General features: G+C 43.2%; 1 protein-coding gene across 1 annotated transcript in view; it reads right to left on the reverse strand.

The window, feature by feature from the left end:
• SPEG (striated muscle enriched protein kinase) overlaps window positions 1–19,035 on the reverse strand; it is a 167,795-nt gene that overhangs the window by 57,533 nt on the left and 91,227 nt on the right. Inside the window, exons 7-10 of the mRNA XM_070728607.1 lie at window positions 13,359–13,567; window positions 12,418–12,506; window positions 11,043–11,218; window positions 4,795–5,055 (exon numbers count right to left, since the gene is read on the reverse strand). Coding sequence (XP_070584708.1) covers window positions 4,795–5,055; window positions 11,043–11,218; window positions 12,418–12,506; window positions 13,359–13,567 — 735 coding nt within the window. The remainder of the gene's footprint in view (window positions 1–4,794; window positions 5,056–11,042; window positions 11,219–12,417; window positions 12,507–13,358; window positions 13,568–19,035) is intronic.

The raw sequence follows: 19,035 nt of genomic DNA on the forward strand, positions 1-19,035 counted from the left end.
TTACTCCAACACTCCGCAGTCTGCATTGGTTGCCAATCAGTTTTCGGTCACAATTCAAAGTGTTGGTTATGACCTATAAAGCCCTTCATGGCACCGGACCAGGATATCTGCAAGACAGCCTTCTGCCACACAAATCCCAGCGGCCGGTTAGGTCCCACAGAGTTGGCCTTCTCCAGGTCCCGTCGACTAAACAATGTCGGCTGGCAGGGCCCAGGGGAAGAGCCTTCTCTGTGGCTGCTCCGACCCTCTGGAATCAACTCCCCCCAGAGATTAGGACTGCCCCCACCCTCCTTGCCTTTCGTAAACTCCTTAAAACCCACCTCTGTCATCAGGCTTGGGGGAACTGAGATATCCCCCCCTTGCCTATGTAGTTTGTGCATGATATGACTGTGTGTATGTATTTTATATATTGGGTTTTTTTCTTCTTAGACTTTTTAATGTAAAACTGTTATTTTAGATTTTAATTATTAGATTTGTTACCATGTATTGTTTTTATCACTGTTGTGAGCTGCCCCGAGTCTACGGAGAGGGGCGGCATACAAATCTAATTAATAATAATAATAATAATAATAATAATAATAATAATAATAATGTTTGCCAGATCCCTTCCAGCTTTCTGCTTTACAATATTTCCCCCCCTCAGTCTAGGAGTCAAATGTAAATAATGTATAAATTTTCTCCCTGTAAGAATGTTACAGCTACCACTACCAAAGCAAGCCTGTTTATTTAAATAATTTCATAATATTACTTCAAATTAATCCCTAACTCAGTTTAGGTATACCTAGGGTGGTCTGCATAATAGAACATTACAATAAAAAATCAACCTGCTATAAAGCTGCCATAGCTTGTCACAAAGTGAAGGAACTTTGAATAGTTTTTTTTAATATTTGCCCTTTTTTTCCTCATGCTATATTGCTCCAATAACCCGTAAAACAAATTTGACCAGAGACAAACTCAGGTCAAAAGTATGGAATGTAGTATATTTTTCAACTTCCTTTAAAATCTAGACTCCCTTCACATCTGCAATCACATTTCTGCAATATATTAAGCAATTCCCTAAGAGGTAATTTAGACAATTTTTTTTTTGTATTTTGTTTTATTATTGATCTGAACTTCTGAGTGTTTGTGCCAGGTGTCAGATTAGAAAATATGTGGAGATGAGTTTTTCGATGATGACCTCCATGTTTATGGATACCTCTCCTTCCCAAAGGAATATACATCTGATTCTAGTCTTGTTTTCAATCTGTTTAATTGTTTGCTGCATTTTATTTGGGCTATTTAGTTAAGCTACATGTTTTAGAAACATAGAAGTCTGACGGCAGAAAAAGACCCCATGGTCCATCTAGTCTGCCCTTATACTATTTTCTGTATTTTATCTTAGGATGGATATATGTTTATCCCAGGCATGTTTAAATTCAGTTACTGTGGATTTATCTACCACGTCTGCTGGAAGTTTGTTCCAAGGATCTACTACTCTTTCAGTAAAATAATATTTTCTCATGTTGCTTTTGATCTTTCCCCCAACTAACCTTTCCCCCAACTAACCTCAGTTTTGTACTGCTGCTTTAGTTCAAGACCTTACAAATTCTGTGTGCATGTACATTTTAGCATAAATTTGATTGTAAGTTGTCTTATGATGATTTCGGCTTCTAAAAAGCAGGAAAATAGTTTTTAAAAAACAGAAATAAGCAAGAGTGCAAAATTGTTTCCAAATAATGTTATTTCGCTCCAACTTTTTCCAATGAAATAGTTGCCAGAAAAATACACTTTGAGCTCTACTACAGAGCTTCTACTTTTTCTTTCCCAACTGATTTACTGCCAGGAGAGATGCCTGGATAGAGGGAAGGAAGTTCGCATCTTGCATGTGTAGATGTGATGATTTTAGCTAGATTTGGGCCTGGGTGCATCAGAAGACCAAAATACAGTCAGTACAGAATCTACAGTATGTAAATTTTGATAATGGCAGCACCTGATTAGTTTCAACTATTTTAAAAATAAACCCAGGCAATATTATACCTGGATTGAAGACCCCTACAAAATCTCAGGGATGTGAACAACAATGGGAAGTTGATGAAACATCCTGGAAAGAGACAGCAAGCTGCTTCCACTCTAAGTAAACTATAGATGTGCTTGTGGAATCACTAGGACTTAAGCACAACTCAAAAGGGATATTGCTTTACCTTCGGTGTAAGTCAGTGAACTATAAGAGCCAAATAACTTCTGCAAACATGTGCTCAGGAATTTAGTAAAGAAAAAAAATAGAAAATAATAATGTAAACATCACTTGATAAATTTAGTTCTGGCTGTGGGTATCATTGTGCGTTTCTCTTTTCTCAGTTTATTTTGTAAACCAATGTCGAGGACTACGTGTATCGCAAAGATAGAGAATGTAGGGCAGTAGTTCACATGCCAAAAAGGGGGGGGGCGCATGTGTGCATGCTCACACCCATAATTCCATGCAACGCCACCCTATGCTTGTGTGTGTGAGACTCCTCTGCCCACAATGGCACGCCCATTTTTTGCTCTCTACAGGATTCAGTGTTTCTAGGAGCCTGGGGAAGGCGAAAACGGCCTCCCCCTCCAGAGGTCCTCCGGAGGCTGGAAATATCCTGTTTGCCGACTTCTGGTTGAACCGGAAATTCCATTCTTTTGCTCTTCTCAGGCTTCAGAGCCTTTCTAGGAGTCTGCGGAGGATGAAAACAGCCTCCCCCTCCTGGAGGACCTCAGAGGGCCAGAAATGGCCTGTTTCAAATTGGGAAACAGGCCATTTTTGGCCTCCAGAGGGTCTCGGGGGGGGAGGCTGTTTTTGCCCTCCCCAGACTCCTAGAAAGCTCTGGAGCTTGAGGAGAGCAAAGAACAGGCCTTCCCCACCCCCTCTGGAGGCTGAAAACAGGCCGTTTCCTGAACCCCCGTGGACCTGGAAGGCCCGAAAATCAGGTGGCCAGTGTGTGTATATGTGCCCAACCTGAGCACATATGCCCACGGATATGGCTCCATGTGCCACTTGTGTAAGGTGACCAGACGTCCCGATTTCCATGGGACAGTCCCACTTTTTGCCCATTTGTTCTGCGTCCCACTGGGGTTTTTAAAAAGTCCCACTTTTTTGACATACCAGCCGGTGGCTTGAACGCCGGCTGGAGATTGCGTTGGAGCCGCTTGCCGTGCGATCGGGTGGCTTGAAGGGATCGGCCGGCAAGCAGCTCAGCTTTCACCCTGGGGGGTGAGATGGGCATGGGGAACGTTGACGCTGCTAAATAGGCGACAATGCTGCTGCTCCTCAGCCTGCCTGAGCAGACAATGCCACACCCCCTCGCAGGGAGAGACAGGATGGGCAGGGCAGCTGGCGAGTCCCACACCAAGCGCTCTGTTGATATTCCCGGCTGTCGGCTGCACAAAAGACTGTACCTACCCGGTCCAAGTATCATGAAAGAGAGAATGAGAGAGAGATAGTGACAGAGAGGAAGAGAGAGAGAGTAAGAGGGAGGGAAGGAGGGAGAGAGAAAGAGAAATAAGAGAGGGAGAGAGAGGGGGGAAAGAGAGGGAGAGAAAGAGAAAGAGGGAGGAAGGCAGTGAGAGAAAAGATAGAAAGAGAGAGACAGAGAAAGGGAGGGAGAAAAGAGAAAGGAAGGGAGAAAGAGAGAAAAAGAAAGGAGAGAAAGAGAGTGAGGGGGAGGGAGGGAGGGAAGGAGAGAAAGAAAGGGAGGGAAAGAGAAAAAAAATTGCTAATTTTTTTTGCTAAGCTTTTTAGCAGCCCCCTCCCTCTCCCACTAAATGGTGTCCCTCTTTACCAATGTTAAAATCTGGTCACTTTACACTTGTGGCACATGCCATAGGTTTACCATCACTGATGTAGGGCTTTCTAGCTGTTACTAAGCTGTCCCCAGCTCCAATCACCCACTCTTGTAGTACAACCTTTCACAATGTACCCTCCCTACATCCATCAAACCACAGCTCATTGTAAAGTAAGGAAGGTGGAATTATAGTCCAGCATGACTGGAGGGTGTGTGGCTATGTATTGGCATCCCAAAGGTGATGGGTGTATCTGTGGGTAGGTGTTTTATACCATCCCTGTTGCCATTCAGGAGGAAGCTTGATAGAAAGGGGAAACAAATCAGCCCAGTTTGTTCTTATTCTTTTAATGGGGATTTGAAGTGGGGGAGAAAAATCTACACTAACACCTTTTAAAAGCAAAACCAAAAAACCACCAGTGATTTATCAGACAGATGGAAAAGACAGGTTTAGTGACTCAATGAAAAGTTAGCACTTCAACTCCCCCAAGTATTCTATCTATGGCTTATTTTAGGGACAGGATTGATATCTCAAAATTACAGGGCACTTGGGGCTTTGCTTAATATGTTACATGAATACAACCACAGATTTGTAAACTATGATTCGTGACTTACAATTACGCATTGAAGAGGCATAAGCTCAGTTACATTTATTGTGTGAACCCAGTCAATTATCGCTTAACAAAATCAAGATTAAGTCAATGTTTGGATTCGTTCGGTGTGTAAACCCAGATCCTTCCACCTACCGCGTTTCCCTGAAAATAAACCCTCCTTCAAAAATACCATTTCTTCTGATGAAGGTTAGGGAGTCAGAGCTAGAAATCGGGTAAGACAGCAAGCGAAGTCCCATCTTGCTCAATGCGCCCCAAAATAATAAGACCTCTCCGAAAATAAGGCCAAGCACTTATTTCAGGGTTCAAAAAAAGTATAAGACAGGGTCTTATTTTCGGGGAAACACGGCATGTCTTCTTCATCTCTGCTTGTTCAGCACTTCTACCATCCTTACCTTTAGCTGTGCATAACTTGCATGTGTAGATACCACTATCATCTTCATGCACAGAGGTAAGCAGCAGCTTGCACTTGCGCCCATCAAAATGCATCTTGCACTGGAGCAGGGCAGGCTGCAGGAGGCGCCCCCGCCACAGCCAGTCCACATCCACATCCGATGGGCCAGAAACCAGGCATTCGAAGATGGCGGCATCCCCAGCCCCCACCACCACGTCCTGCAGCGGGGTCAGCACCGCCAGGGAGTGTGTCTCAGGGTGCACTGGGAAGGAGGAGGGAACAGGAAGAGGAAATGGAAAAAAAGAGAGAAAGAGATGTGTCTGAGCAATGGGGGGGAAATGGGACAGGATGCAAAGAATAAGATGTGGAAAGCATGCATATGGTTAAACTAAATTCTCATTTTGCTACAACCTTTTTGATTTGCACCATTAAGGCTTGGATTATCCTACTGTTACACAATGCTCTCATCAAGAAGCTAAGTGCAAACCTGAATTTCAGAATTATTCTGATATTCTGCCGATAATTCACTTGTCTCATTTCCAGGAATTCTGAATCTCTGTTCTTCAAAAATCATAAGGCGGACAGAAACCTATGATCCTAAATTCTCCCAAGGTAGGGAAAACAACTGTTATCTCCCCCCACTGGCTGTCCTTTGCAGATGACCTTAGATGTTCAAAATGCAAAGGAACAGGAAACATGTGTAACCTACAGGCCCTTTTCTTTCTATATCTTAAATGTCAAAGCTATCACTGCATTCCGTGGTTGAACAGAAAAATCCAACTATGATATAGAATTCCTGCAACCTGGACCAATTGTTATGTCTATCTCACAAAAGGAAAATGTTATCAAGTTTTCCAGTAAAGCCCTTCCTGACCCAAGAGGAAATAGCTGACTTACACATTTCAAAACTGGAAGTTTTAGAACAAAACAGAGCAACATTTTATTTATGTATGTACCCTGTTTTCAATATCTCAGTTAAACGCTATTAACAAGGCTCGTATTTCAATTTCTACAAATGAACAGATTGTACAGCTGTGGAAAAGCAGCAGAATTGTTTTATTTAGATCAATATTTCTATCCCACACTTCAGATGCAAACAGACCAGTTAAGAGGGGCTTTCTCCTAGGATAGCTGACAACTCATTAACCACTGCAACAGAACATGAATGGAGACAAAGCAGTCATAATACGAAGCAAACTCAATCTGAATGGGAAACCATGATGAGGTATGGAGAACACAAAAGCATGATATGGAATAAGAAGGGGACACGGGGAGAAGGGAAACAAGGATTTGTGCTAAGAACAAACCACACAGTACTTTTACCAAACAAACAGACTTTATTTCAACTACAAAAAGAGGATTCTCTATAGCCCAGCTCCTGTGAGAAACTCCCAGAATGGGAGCAGAATGATGGTAAGAGACAGCATCCTTGGCCTCCACAGAAGATGCCTGGAGACCAACACCTAGTGGCCTCCCATTGTTTCCAAACCCCCCCCCCCCTCCATTCTAAACAGTTCTGGGCAAAGGGGGGTCTTCCCTGGTCACTTTAGGTTTCCCAGAGGTCGTGGTTGGATAAAGACACCGAACTAAGTGGCCTTCTAACTGAGAAGATTTGGAGTTGAGGCATAACCATGTCCAGATGTCGCCTGTTCATTTCAAAGCTACCTCGTTTTAATGTGTTGGCTCCATGGATGAGCAGATTCCTCTTGAGAGACCAGCAGGGTGAGGACAAGCTACCATTCTGCTCTAAGCCCCCGGGAAGAGGAGTGGGCAAAGGCAGAGGAGGCCAGGAGACATGGACACATGAAGGAAACAGCACCACACACTGACCACAGTGTAGGCCAGACAGTAGTGAAGGCCGGAAAGGGCACTGCACACCATCAGCACCTGAATGGGGAATGCCACTTTTGAGATTCTATGCCTAGCACAGAACGTATGGAGATCCATCTGGATGAAAGCTTCCTGCCCAAACACTAAGGAGGTGCCACAGATTAAATTCAACTCATGTAGCTATAAGGGCGCTCAGAACTGCTCAGACAGCTAAAGGGAGCCCACAACTACATTCCCACCCGCTGTGTCCCATACCCCTAGCTGCAACCAGGCTCTGCGTCCAAGGTGAGTCTCAGTGCTGGCCATCCAGAAGCCAAGCCTTGCCAGCCTGGTTTGTTTCAGTCGTGCCGGGAGTAGAGGCAACTGCCCAGGTGGTCTGGCTAGAGTGGCCCAGGGGCCAGGAGTACCTTAGCTCACTCTCCCTGTACAGACAAAAACACAGTCAGCAAGCGAAGGGTTAGTGTAGCATGATGGACATAAAAGCAAAGCACAGACAAATTCATACATGCTCAGTCTAGGCAAAAGAGGTTCACCACAGGCACAAATGCATTTGTAGATACTGGCTGACAAAGGCAAATGAGTCGACACAAAGCAGTTGCACACATAAACGCTCACACCTATCTCAGAGTGTCAGCTTGTTCATAAAAAAATCAACCCTAAACTAAAGTTGTACAGAACCCCGAATTCTCCTTGGAAAACATTGTCCTCTAGAAACTTTCTGCAGATCCAAAAACTGGGTCCAGTAAGCACACTTGTAAGGGAGCCTGCTTCTATTTTACCAAGAGTGATGTAATGAATCAAAGCAAAGGGCTAACTGGTACTTAGCAAAAGGAGACAGCAAGAAAACAGGTTAAAATGGGGACATCCTCAAAGGGTAGCAGCTAATTTAACACAGAAGCAGTTACTATTTATTTATATTTCTACCCCATATTTTTAGTTTGGTTAATGACTCCAAAATGGAGATAGTGCAAACACCAAATTTTCTTAATCGCTGGCAGAATGCAGACCCAGCTCCTTCCTAAACCAAATATGGGACCAGACAACTGAAATCAATCTTTTTTTTTTACTAGCAGGTACGAGACAGACCTATGGTAGCTATGCATCACCTATTACACCCAATTTTGGGCTGCTGGCTCCCTTGCCTGAGGAAGATGATGCCTTATGTGAAGGATGGAAACATACTTAAGCACCTAATTCCTGATGAGTATTAACTGAAAGGAAAGAGGCAAATCCGACACCTATGTTTTAAATAACAATAAATAAATTGAACAGGGGGAAACATCATGCTAAGTTGTGAGAAAACATGATGGGGATATGAGGTCAGACAGATTATTATTACTCCACTTTTTGTTACCACTCTTCTTGTTGCAAATGGAACTCACTGGTGGCTGATGTAGAAAGCATCACTAAAACTGGCAATTACAGTGATCCCTCGATTTTCGCGATCTCGATCTTCGCGAAACGCTACACCACGGTTTTTCAGAAAATATTAATTAAAAAATACTCCATGGTTTTTTTGCTATACCACGGTTTTTCCCACCCGATGACGTCATACGTCATCACCAAGAGTCACTTCTCTGTCTCTTTCTCTTTCTTTCCTGTCATTCTCTGCTTCAATCATTTTCTCATTTCTCTTTTTTTCTCCCCTTTTTTCTATCATTTCTCTCTCTCTTTCTTCCTCTCTCACACTCTCTTCCTCCCTCTCTCATCTCTTTCTTTCTTTCCTTCTCTCTCTTTCCTTCTCTCTCCCCCCCTCCACTTGCCCACGAGAAGAAAAAAAGCAACCTCTGCCGGGCAGCTCCCCTTGTGCCCCCGCTTTGTGCCTGCCTCTTTTGGGGATTTTTTTTCCTTTTCTTTTTTCGCCATTGGTCTCCCATTAAGCCTGCCGCTTGGCCGCCGCCGAGGAGAAGCGCGGGGAGGGCGAGAGAGGGAGATCGTGGCATGCGAGGTCCCTGCAGAGCAGAGGGGGTGGCTGAGGCGGCAGAGGCGTAGCGGCGGCGGCAGGCGAGCTTGGAGCCTTGCTTCGCCTCCTTCGCTGCAATACTGTACAAACGAAGGGGTCAGACGCAGCCTCGGCAAGCCGAAGGTTTCCGCGGCTCTGACCCAGAGCAGGAAGGGCTGGTGGGGGCGGCGAATCCACCTCCCCAGCCACCGGAGGGAGATCGGGCTGGTGGGGGCGGCGAATCCACCTCCCCAGCCCCCGGCTCCTCCATCTGCGCATGCGCGGCCATTGAAAAAAAAGGGCGCGCATGCGCAGATGGTGTTTTTACTTCCGCACCACAATACCGCGGAAAATCGATTATCGCGAGAGGTCTTGGAACGTAACCCTCGCGATAATCGAGGGATCACTGTATACCATTTTAGTTTCCAAAATTACAGTATTTTTCAGAGTATAAGACACACCTTTTTCCCACCTAAAAGAGGCTTAAAATCTGGGTGTGTCTTATACTCTGAATGTAGCTTTTTCAAAGCTTTTTTCTCCCCCAGCCTTTACCAGGCACTGACAGCTCTTACCAGCTTGCAGGCTTTTTTTCATTGCTAATTGCTCGGAAGAATGTTTTTTCCAGCCCTAAGTCTTTGCAGGCTTGTTTTCATTGCTTCTTGCTCCCAATACAGTGGTACCTCGACATACGAGTTTAATTCGTTCCAGACCCAAGCTCGTAAGTCAATCAACTCGCATCTCGAACGAATGCCTTTAGACTTTGTTTTTCGCGCCCAGATAACCAGAAGCATGGATTCTTGCGCCACCTAGTGGAAGCTCGGCTCGTATCCCGAATTTGAGCTCGGGTATCGAACAGAAATTTCGCTCGCGTCGTGGCTCGTAACTTGGAATACTCGCATGTGGAGCAGCTCGTATCTAGAGGTACTACTGTAATGTTTTTAAAAGCCCTAACCAGTGTATAAAATAATATGCTGGAGCTGACTAGATTAAGGACACTAGCCAGATGAATACCTGGTAGGAAGATCCCCCCCCCCATTTTCCTCCCCAAAAACGAATGTGTGTCTTATACTCCAAAAAATACAGTAATTACGATGCATTATTGAAAGCCAGTTTGGTCTAGGAGTTAAGGAGCTAGCCTAAAACTGGGAGACTATGTGAATTATGTTAAATTGTGAATTCAAAGGCTGGCCTGACACTATGAGTTCTACTCCTGCTTTAGGCTTGAAGCCATTGGATGACCTGGGATCAGTTACTCTTTCTCAGCCCTAGGAAGCAAGCAATGGCAAACTGCTACTGAAATGTTGCCAATAAAACTGCAGGGGTTATCCAGGCAGTTGGCAGAAGTAAAAAACTGATTCAAAGGCGCACCCCTTCCCCAAATGTTACATTATATATGTAACACACATAGGAACTGACCTATTTCTATGTGTGTTACAGCAATCTTCAAGGCTGTTGTGAAGATTATCAAAAGCTATTCTCTCAAAGACTCTGAACATTCAAAACTGTTTTATGAATGTAATTAATTTTGTATTTCTGAAAGGTTTCCCCCCACCACCACATGTTCCCCATCCTTGCCCCTCAAGATGGCTTTAGCCAATGGCTATGAAGCAGCGACTAGTGGCTAGAGAAATAGTACCAAGATTATGAGCAAATTGCAAGCATGTTCACATTGGGGGAGCAGGATGGTTGATGAATGGAAGGAAGAAGCGGACATGCAGGTGGGATCTCTTAGATCCGTGATGGCGAACCTATGGCAGATGTGCCACTAGTGGCACACGGAGCCATATCGGTGGGCATGCAAGCTCAGGTCCGGTGTACATGTGCACGCTGGGTAGCTGATTTTGGGGCTTCTGGGCCCACTGGGAGTCGTGAAACAGACTGTTTTCAGCCTCTGGAGAGGGTGGAGAAGGCCCCTTTTTTTGCTCTCCCCAAGCTCCAGCGCCTTTCTCGAAGCCTGGGGAAGGTGAACACAGCCTTCTTCACCCCATCAGAGGCCCTCCAGAGGCCAGAAATGGTCTGCTTCCCAACTTGAAATGGGCCTCCAGAGGACCTCCGGGGGTGCGGAGACCATCATCCTCCCCAGGTCCTTAGAAAGGCTCTGGAACTTGGGGAGAACAAAAAAAAACAGGCCTTCCAGTTTGACCAGAAGTTGGCAAATGGGACATTTTCTGCCTCCGAAGGGCCTTCAGGGAAGTCAGGAAGGCCATTTTCGCCCTCCCCAGGCTCCTAGAAAGGCTCTGAAGCCTGAGGAGAGCTAAAAATGGGCGCCCTATTGCATGCCTGGAGTGGGGGGGGGCATGCCTATGTGCGGGAGGTGCATGGAATTATTGGTGTGGGGATGCACAGGTGTGATTCCCCCCACGCTTCCCCCCCTTTTGGCATGCAAACCCAAAAAGTTTCGCCATCACTGTCATAGATCATCACACGACTGGCAAAGCATTACTGTACTTCTCATGCTCTGGAGCTCCCAAAGATACCTTGTATATCAAGCTTGGCTTCACACTGTCTGGTGCCATATTCATTTATGGCCTTGCAGGCATAATAGCCAGCATCTGTGCATTCCACCATGCGGATATAGAGGCAGAATGATCCATCCTCTTCTTCCACAGCAGAAATGCGCCGTCCATATTTTACGGGATGCCTGTTCTTCAACCTACAGTTCAGAACAGAAAGTCTGAAAGTTTGCAGACTTAACATTTCATCCATCTTCAAGAGAGAATTCTCACACTTGTTTTTCTACCACTGCATGCACCAGAAAAATACTGCCTATTCTGGTTCTGTCATTATCCCTGTTTTGTTATAAATTGCTCGAAAAAATAAAGGGAACACTCAAACAACAGAATATAACTCCAAGTAAATCAAACTTCTGTGAAATCAAACTGTCCACCTAGGAAGCAACACTGATTGACAATCAATTTCATACGCTGTTGTGCAAATGGAATACAGTAGTTGTGCAAATGAGAATATTTCATTTATTCAGATCGAGGATGTGTTATTTGAGTGTTCCCTTTTTTTCTGAGCAGTATATTTTTGTCTTAGACACTCATTTCTTTCTATTTCTCCTAGCCAATATAATATATCTCAGATCTAAGATCAATATTTTATTAAAAAACAGGGTTAGGGTACCATTTGTACCCCATCTGGTACTGTAGCAGTCCAATTTCACTTATTTCTAGGAGCACAAAACTTTCACACCCTTTCCATCCACCTATTGCATCTCCCAAACACGGAGCAAAAGAGAAGGACTTTGTTATGCTTCCTTTATAAGAAATGGTGGGAAATGGATGGTTTTGGCTTTTTTGATAGGGTGAAGCAGAAGAAAACAGATCAGATACCTGCATTTCTGCTGTTGCTTGCAATGGAAACGCAACACATTTGAATGCTAAAATGTCTTTTTTGTGGCATTTTTTAGCACCATTGCTGAATTTTACTGGAAATAGGGATCCAAGATTACACTTTCTCAGGCCTCGTACCTGTTCTATATCTTGTTCCCTTTTGCATTTCCACCATGCAGATATAAATTAACCTTTCCCATTTTGATTTAGTGCCTTCTGGAAATGAAAAACCAATAACGCAATTCTACAAACCTTTTAAAATATAATGTCAACTGACACATTATATAACGGCTAATTAGCTGTGGAACACTGATGGATAGGATGGGAGGGCAGCGGCAGCAGCGGGGTGGGTGGGGGGGACACCATAAAGGCTTGCTTAGCTAAATGCCTGAAGGCAGCTGTTATTTTGCAAGATTGGAGCAACCCCCATCGCTGCCATCTTACCCATTAAGAACAGTGTCTGGAAGATAGGACGAGACTACTTTTAAAATCATACTGAATCATATGACCCGCTTACCAATGGACAATGGGTTTGGGCTCTCCTTGCACCCGAATGCGCAGGACCACATCTTGTCCTTCCAGTACCGTCTGGTCATTTAGTTCTATCTACAAAAGGAAGAGCAGGCAGGATCATGACAATTGACAAGAGGAATTCAAAACCTTACTCCCCTCCGTCTTTCTGCTGGAATATAAGAGGCCATAGCTTGTTTCTTGTCACATGCAGAAAAAAGGCCCAGATTTTGTTCCACTTGCAATCCAGAGGTATACAGTGAAACCTCGTCTTACAAACTTAATTCATTCCGTGACCAGGTTCGTAAGTAGAAACGTTCGTAAGATGAAGCAATTTTCGCCATAGGAATTAATGTAAAAGCAAATAATGTGTGCAACCCCATTCCAAAAGTCAGCCCTTTGGCCTTGCGCCGCTGGGAAACCCCACCTCCGGACTTCCATTGCCAGCCGAAGAGCTGGGATTCCCCTGAGGCTCCCCTGGCTGGGAAACCCCACTGCCCGACTTCCGTTGCCAGCCAAAGCGCCTGTTCTTGCATTGCTGGGATTTCCCTAAGGCTCCCCTCGCTGGGATTCCCTTCATTTTTGCCGTCACTGCTTTGAATCCCAGCGAGAAGAGGCTCAGAGAAATCCCAGTGCTTCGGCTGGCAATGGAAGTGCAGAGGTGGGGTTTCCCAGCGAGGGGAGCCTCAGGGGAATCCCAGCGGTTCGGCTGGCAACGGAAGTCCGGAGGTGTGGCATCCTAGCGCTGGCATCTCGGGTTTGTAAGGTGAAAATAGTTCGGAAGAAGAGGCAAAAAAATCTTAAACACCGGGTCTGTATCACGAAATGTTCGTATAGGTTCATAAGACGAGGTATCACTGTATTGCTTTACACCTTGGGCCTACCTATCCAGGTAGGTCAAAACTGCCGGCCTCTATTCTTTACTCTCATGCCATTCTCTCACCTCACCTCAAAACATGGTGCAGCCTTGAAGTTAATGTCTGTGTGTGCTGTGGTGGGGCCAGTCTCAGAGCGGGGTTGCACTCTCATCACAGGGTGATGCTGAGGGCTGACCGAGTCAGGGAATTCTTCCAAAGGGCTCAGGTACTCTTCATCTGAGGTGACAGGGCTGCTGACTTCACGGCGGGGCATCAGTCGACTGTAGATCTCTGTGGGAGCTGGACAATCAGAAGAACGTAACAGTACAGATTGGGCAGATTCCAGCAAAGTGGGAGAATGGAAAAAACAGAGCCAAGCTAACAGCAGGCAACTGAGTCAGACACATATAACAACCAAAATCTAACTTTTTAAATGACATCTCATGGTATTCTCCCCCCCACCATCCCATGGCCCTGAGAATTAAGATATCTATCTGCCTTATTTTACCTTATTACTTAATTTAATTGCATCTTCAGTCGCAAACTACTGAAAACCCACCTATGCCGCCAGGCTTGGGGGACATAACTGACCCTTGGATGTTTCATTTTATGTATGGTTTAATTGGATAGTATGACTGTTTTATAATGGGTTTTTATAATTGTTTTTAATATTAGATTTGTGCTTTGTATTTTGTTGTGAGCCACTCCAAGTCTCCGGAGAGGGGCAGCATACAAGTCTAAAATTAAATTAAATCTTAGGACTTATGATGATTGTATTTTATGATTATGATCATGACATATCAATTGTTGCTTGTATGTACCCTGAGAGCTTATGCACCAGGGGCAAATTACTTGTGTGTCCAATCACACCTGGCCAATGAAAAAATAATATTTTAAAGTATTATATTACTAAAACTTGGAAACGTGGACAAAACAAATGAAGGACTATTTGTGTGCCTAGGCAAATAGAAGTAACTAGAGTAATAATGTTCCCACACCACAACAGGAATTCATCATATCAAGGATGATTACTTGCTTATAACATCTTTTATGATTAATCAGAAAGGGAAAACTTCTTCTTTCTTAAAGAAGTACAGTGGTACCTCTACTTACGAATTTAATTAGTTCCTTGACGAGGTTCTTAAATAGAAAAGTTTGTAATAAGAAGCAATTTTTCCCATAGGAATGTTAAAGAAAATAATGTGTGTGATTGGGGAAACCACAGGGAGGGTGGAGGCCGTTTCCTCCCAGGAGATTCCCAGAGAGGCCCCATGGAGGCTTGGCTTCTCCCCATCTTTTTTGGCCCTGTTTCCTCCCAGGAGATTCCTAGAGAGGCCCCACAGAGGCTTCTCCCCGCCTTTTCCGGTTACAGTTTTGGAGGCTTGGGTTTGTAAGTGGAAAATGGCTCTTGAGAAGAGGCAAAAAAATCTTGGACACCCGGTTCTTATCTAGAAAAGTTTGTAAGTTTGTACCACTGTACTACCCTTCACAATGATAGCAATATCTTTCCTGAGCTAATGTTCCCCACTTTGGCAGAAAATTACATAGGGATAAAATTTGCTGCACCTTTTGCTAATCTGTATCTGACACTACTAATTCTGTCTCAAGGCACTGCAATCACCTGACTTCCCTCCATGAATAAAGGATTTGGCATACTTTGAGCCTATTCTAAGGCGGTGCTGGAATAAGGAGGGAAATACTATTGAGCTTCAATACAGCTAAGGACAACTTAAACCGGTCTCATTCATGAACTCTGGATTTCAGAGCGTATCAAGGGGCATGGAAAGAAAAAAATGTTGGCAGGGAATATTTTTGCCATTATTCAGTGCAAGTGAACAAAGCCCATATTCACATATAGACCAGGTTGTTCAAAAATGTATTTTTCTTCAAACGTAAGAAAATTAAGGCATAATCTGCTCAGGTTTCACACATTGTCTTATTATATAAAAAGTAAAATTATATGTGCCCCATAATCCCCTATTTTACTATGTGATACACTACTATATTTTCAACTCTTCCCATATTAATTTCCCTACTTGAGAAAGTAATGGAGAAAAAGTCAGGAAGGCAGCCACAGTATAATATAACAATCCCTTAATATAACAATTCTCCCTTAATATAACAATCCCTCTTAACACAAACATTGGCATGCAGAGCCTAAAGCAGATTGGCTGTGTTGCTTTTACTTTGTCCCTTTTCCAAGATATTAGATGCCAGTTTTTCTGCCTCTATTCAAGCCCAATGGCAATATTTCTTTTTCTTTGTTCTGAACTATTCCACTGGGTTTTAGGATGCAGCTAGGTATACTGTAAGAAAAATGCCCACCTTCAAGCATCTCCACAGGCCATTGTTCTGCCACAAAAAACATTACCTCAACAAGACTATTTTCATTTCTACTAAAAGAAATCTAACGGTTCATGTGAAGTAGACTAGAGCAACAAAATGAGAAATGTTGTACAATATGCAATCCTCCCAAGGCCTGGATATTTCATAGTTGAAATAATAATAATCATAATAATAATAATAATTATTATTATTATTATTATTATCATTATTATTATTTAATAATAAAAATTTATTAGATTTGTATGCCGCCCCGCTCCGAATGCTCACATGTTGAAATGCTACCCCCCTGGAAAAGTAACCCAACCCACATATGTACAAAAATTATATTTCAGAGGAAAAGCTAATGCCAAACGGACTCTCCTAAATATACAGTGGTACCTCGAGATACGAGTTTAATTCGTTCCGGACCTGGGCTCTTAAGTTGAGCAGCTCTTATCTCGAACGACTTTTCCCCATAGGAATTAATGTAAATAATTTTAATTGGTTCCAGCCCTCAAAAAACTCACAAAGTTAGTCTAAATTATGCAGAAAGACATGTTTTTAATGAAGAAATGTACATGTACATATAAATGAATAATGAAGTTTCTTTCACTTAACTTGTAAACTTTCTTAAACTTTTAAATTTACATATGTTCAACTTCTCTGCCACCCAATCCTGTAGGACAGAGGTCCCCAACCCTTTTTGCACCAGGGACCGGCTTTAAGCGATCAAGAGAGGAATGGGTGAATGAATGGACGGAGGGTGGGAAGGAAGGAAGGAAAGAGGGAAGGGACAGGAACAGAGGAAGGAAGCAAGGAAACTTATGAAAGGGGAGAGTAAGAGAGGAATGAGTGAAGGGAGGGAGGGAGGGAAGAAGGTGGGAAGGAGAAAGAAAAGAAGAAATAGAGGAAGGGAAGGTAAAAGAGAGAAAGAAAAAGAGCAAGAAAGAAAGAAAGAAAGAAAGGGGGAAGGGACAGGAACAGAGGAAGGAAGCAAGGAAACTTATGAAAGGGGAGAGTAAGAGAGGAATGAGTGAAAGTTGGGAGGGAGGGAAGAAGGTGGGAAGGAGAAAGAAAAGAAGAAATAGAGGAAGGGAAGGTAAAAGAGAGAAAGAAAAAGAGCAAGAAAGAAAGCTGCAAGCACCCCCCCGAGCCCCCCAGGCCGGCTGCAACCTTTTAAAACACGCGCGCCGCTTCGCAGCTGTCTCCTGAAGCCGAACGCGGAAGTTAGCGTTTGGCTTCAGGAGACAGCTCCTTGGCGCTTGTATCTCGAATTTGGGCTTGTAAGTAGAACAAAAATATCTCTCCCCTCCCAGCTCTTATCTCGAGTTGCTCTTAAGTAGAGCAGCTCTTATGTCGGGGTTCCACTGTACCAGCATTTCACAAACAGGTAGGGAGACTTTTTGTCAAAATATGGCAGTACATTTAAACATGCCATTTCCTCCATGTAGCTCCTTAAGTGATTACTCTAACATTTCCTAGTAAGTCCTTTATCTGAAATGATGAAGACCTTATGCGAATTTCATCCACATCACTTCAACTTTATCACACACAAAAAAAAGTAAATAAATTCAGACTCTCATCCAATTACGGACAGGTCAGAATGCTAGTTAACAATCAGGAAGTCTACTCAACAAGTCAAGCTTCCTGAATGAGACCTAATTTAGTCAGCAGCTCTGAGGACTACCAAGTATTGGGAGAAAGACCAATGTCCTAAATTCCCCCAGTCAATGTATTCAGAGAAGTGCGCTATATTATTGTCCATTTTTACACATCACTTCAGATTTCACACCAGCAGAGTTGACTCATACTGCAGCCAACTTCAAGGACATGGCAGTAAATAGGGTTTTTTTTAAAGATCTTTTTCTCTCACCTTTGTTATTTTTTTATGATTAACTCATTGTGGCAAACACACCTAATACTTCTTTATCCTCCTGCTTTTCCCACAACATTATTATAAAAAGTTGAGCTGAAAGACGGTGACAGGCCCAAGGTCATCTAGCTGGCTTTCAGCCTAAGGAAGCACTAAAACTCACTGTCTCCTGGTTTCTAGACCAGCACCAAACTGATTTTATTTTTTAATGTATACAAAATAAATCAGATATCAGCTTATGCAAAGTATAGGAATCAAATATGTGTGTATGTCTGGAGAGAGGGAGAGGTGTCAGAGACAGGGTTTACGATTTACAACAAAGTTGATTAGGGGAATGGAGGCTAAAACATATAAAGAATGGTTGCAGGAACTGGGCATGGCTAGTTTAATGAAAAGAAGGACCAGGAGAAACATGATAGCAGTCTTCCAATATCTCAGGGGTTGCCACAAGAAAGAGGGAGTCAAGCTATTCTCCAAAGCACCTGAGGGTAGAACAAGAATCAGTGGGTGGAAACTAATCAAGAAGAGAAGCAACTTAGAACTAAGGAGAAATTTCCTGACAGTTATAACAATTAATCTGTGGAACAACTTGCCTCCAGAAGTTGTCAGTACTCCAACACTGGAAGTTCTTAAGAAGATGTTGAATAATCATTTGTCTGAGTGGTGTAGGGTTTCCTGCCTAAGCAGGAGGTTGGACTAGATCAGGGGTCTCCAACCTTTTGGACCACAGGGACCACCAAATTCATAATTTTAAATCCTGCAGACCACTAATATGATTTTTAAAAAGATAAATACATTTGTAAAATAAAGATCAGAGAACTTCCATTTTATTAATATGAAATACACCTATTTAACATAACAAAATTATAAATGCTTATTTATTCATAACAAAATCTTTCAAGGTTGTTTAATTGTAACAAAATTATTAAAGGTAGTGTGATTATTACAGAATAATTGAAGTTTATTTGAGAGTGGCTTGCTTATGTTGTTGGGAAAGTCAGTCCCATATTCCAAAGATGTAGCTGTAGCCCCTCCCCTCCCTCCCCTCCCCTCTTTCCTTTCCTTTCCTCTCCTCCTCCTTTTCTTCCTTTTCTTTCCTCTCTTTCCTTTCCTTCTTGCTCTCCCTCTTCTCTCCTCTCCTCCCTTTCTTCTTCTTGAACTGGATTAATTGCTCTTGGCCATATCTGGCCCAGAGGCAAAGATTTCTCCATGGACCACCAAATTTTTTCTCAAAACCCACCTCTGCCGGCAGGCATGGGGGAATTGAAATATCTTCCCCAGGCCTATATAATTTATGTATGGTGTGTTGTGTGCATGTTTTTAAATTATGGGTTTTTAACTTCGTATTATTAGATTTGTATTGTACATTGTTTGTATCACTGCTGTGAGCTGCCCCGAGTCTACGGAGAGGGGCGGCATACAAATTAAATAAATAAATAAATAAACAAACAAACAAACAAACAAACAAACAAACAAATTGTCTCATGGACCACAGGTTGGTGATCTTTGGACTAGAAGACCTCCAAGGTCCCTTCCAACTCCATAATTCTATTCTATATTAAATCGTAAA

Source organism: Erythrolamprus reginae, chromosome 1, assembly GCF_031021105.1.
Source record: "Erythrolamprus reginae isolate rEryReg1 chromosome 1, rEryReg1.hap1, whole genome shotgun sequence".
Classification (NCBI taxonomy): domain Eukaryota; kingdom Metazoa; phylum Chordata; class Lepidosauria; order Squamata; family Dipsadidae; genus Erythrolamprus; species Erythrolamprus reginae.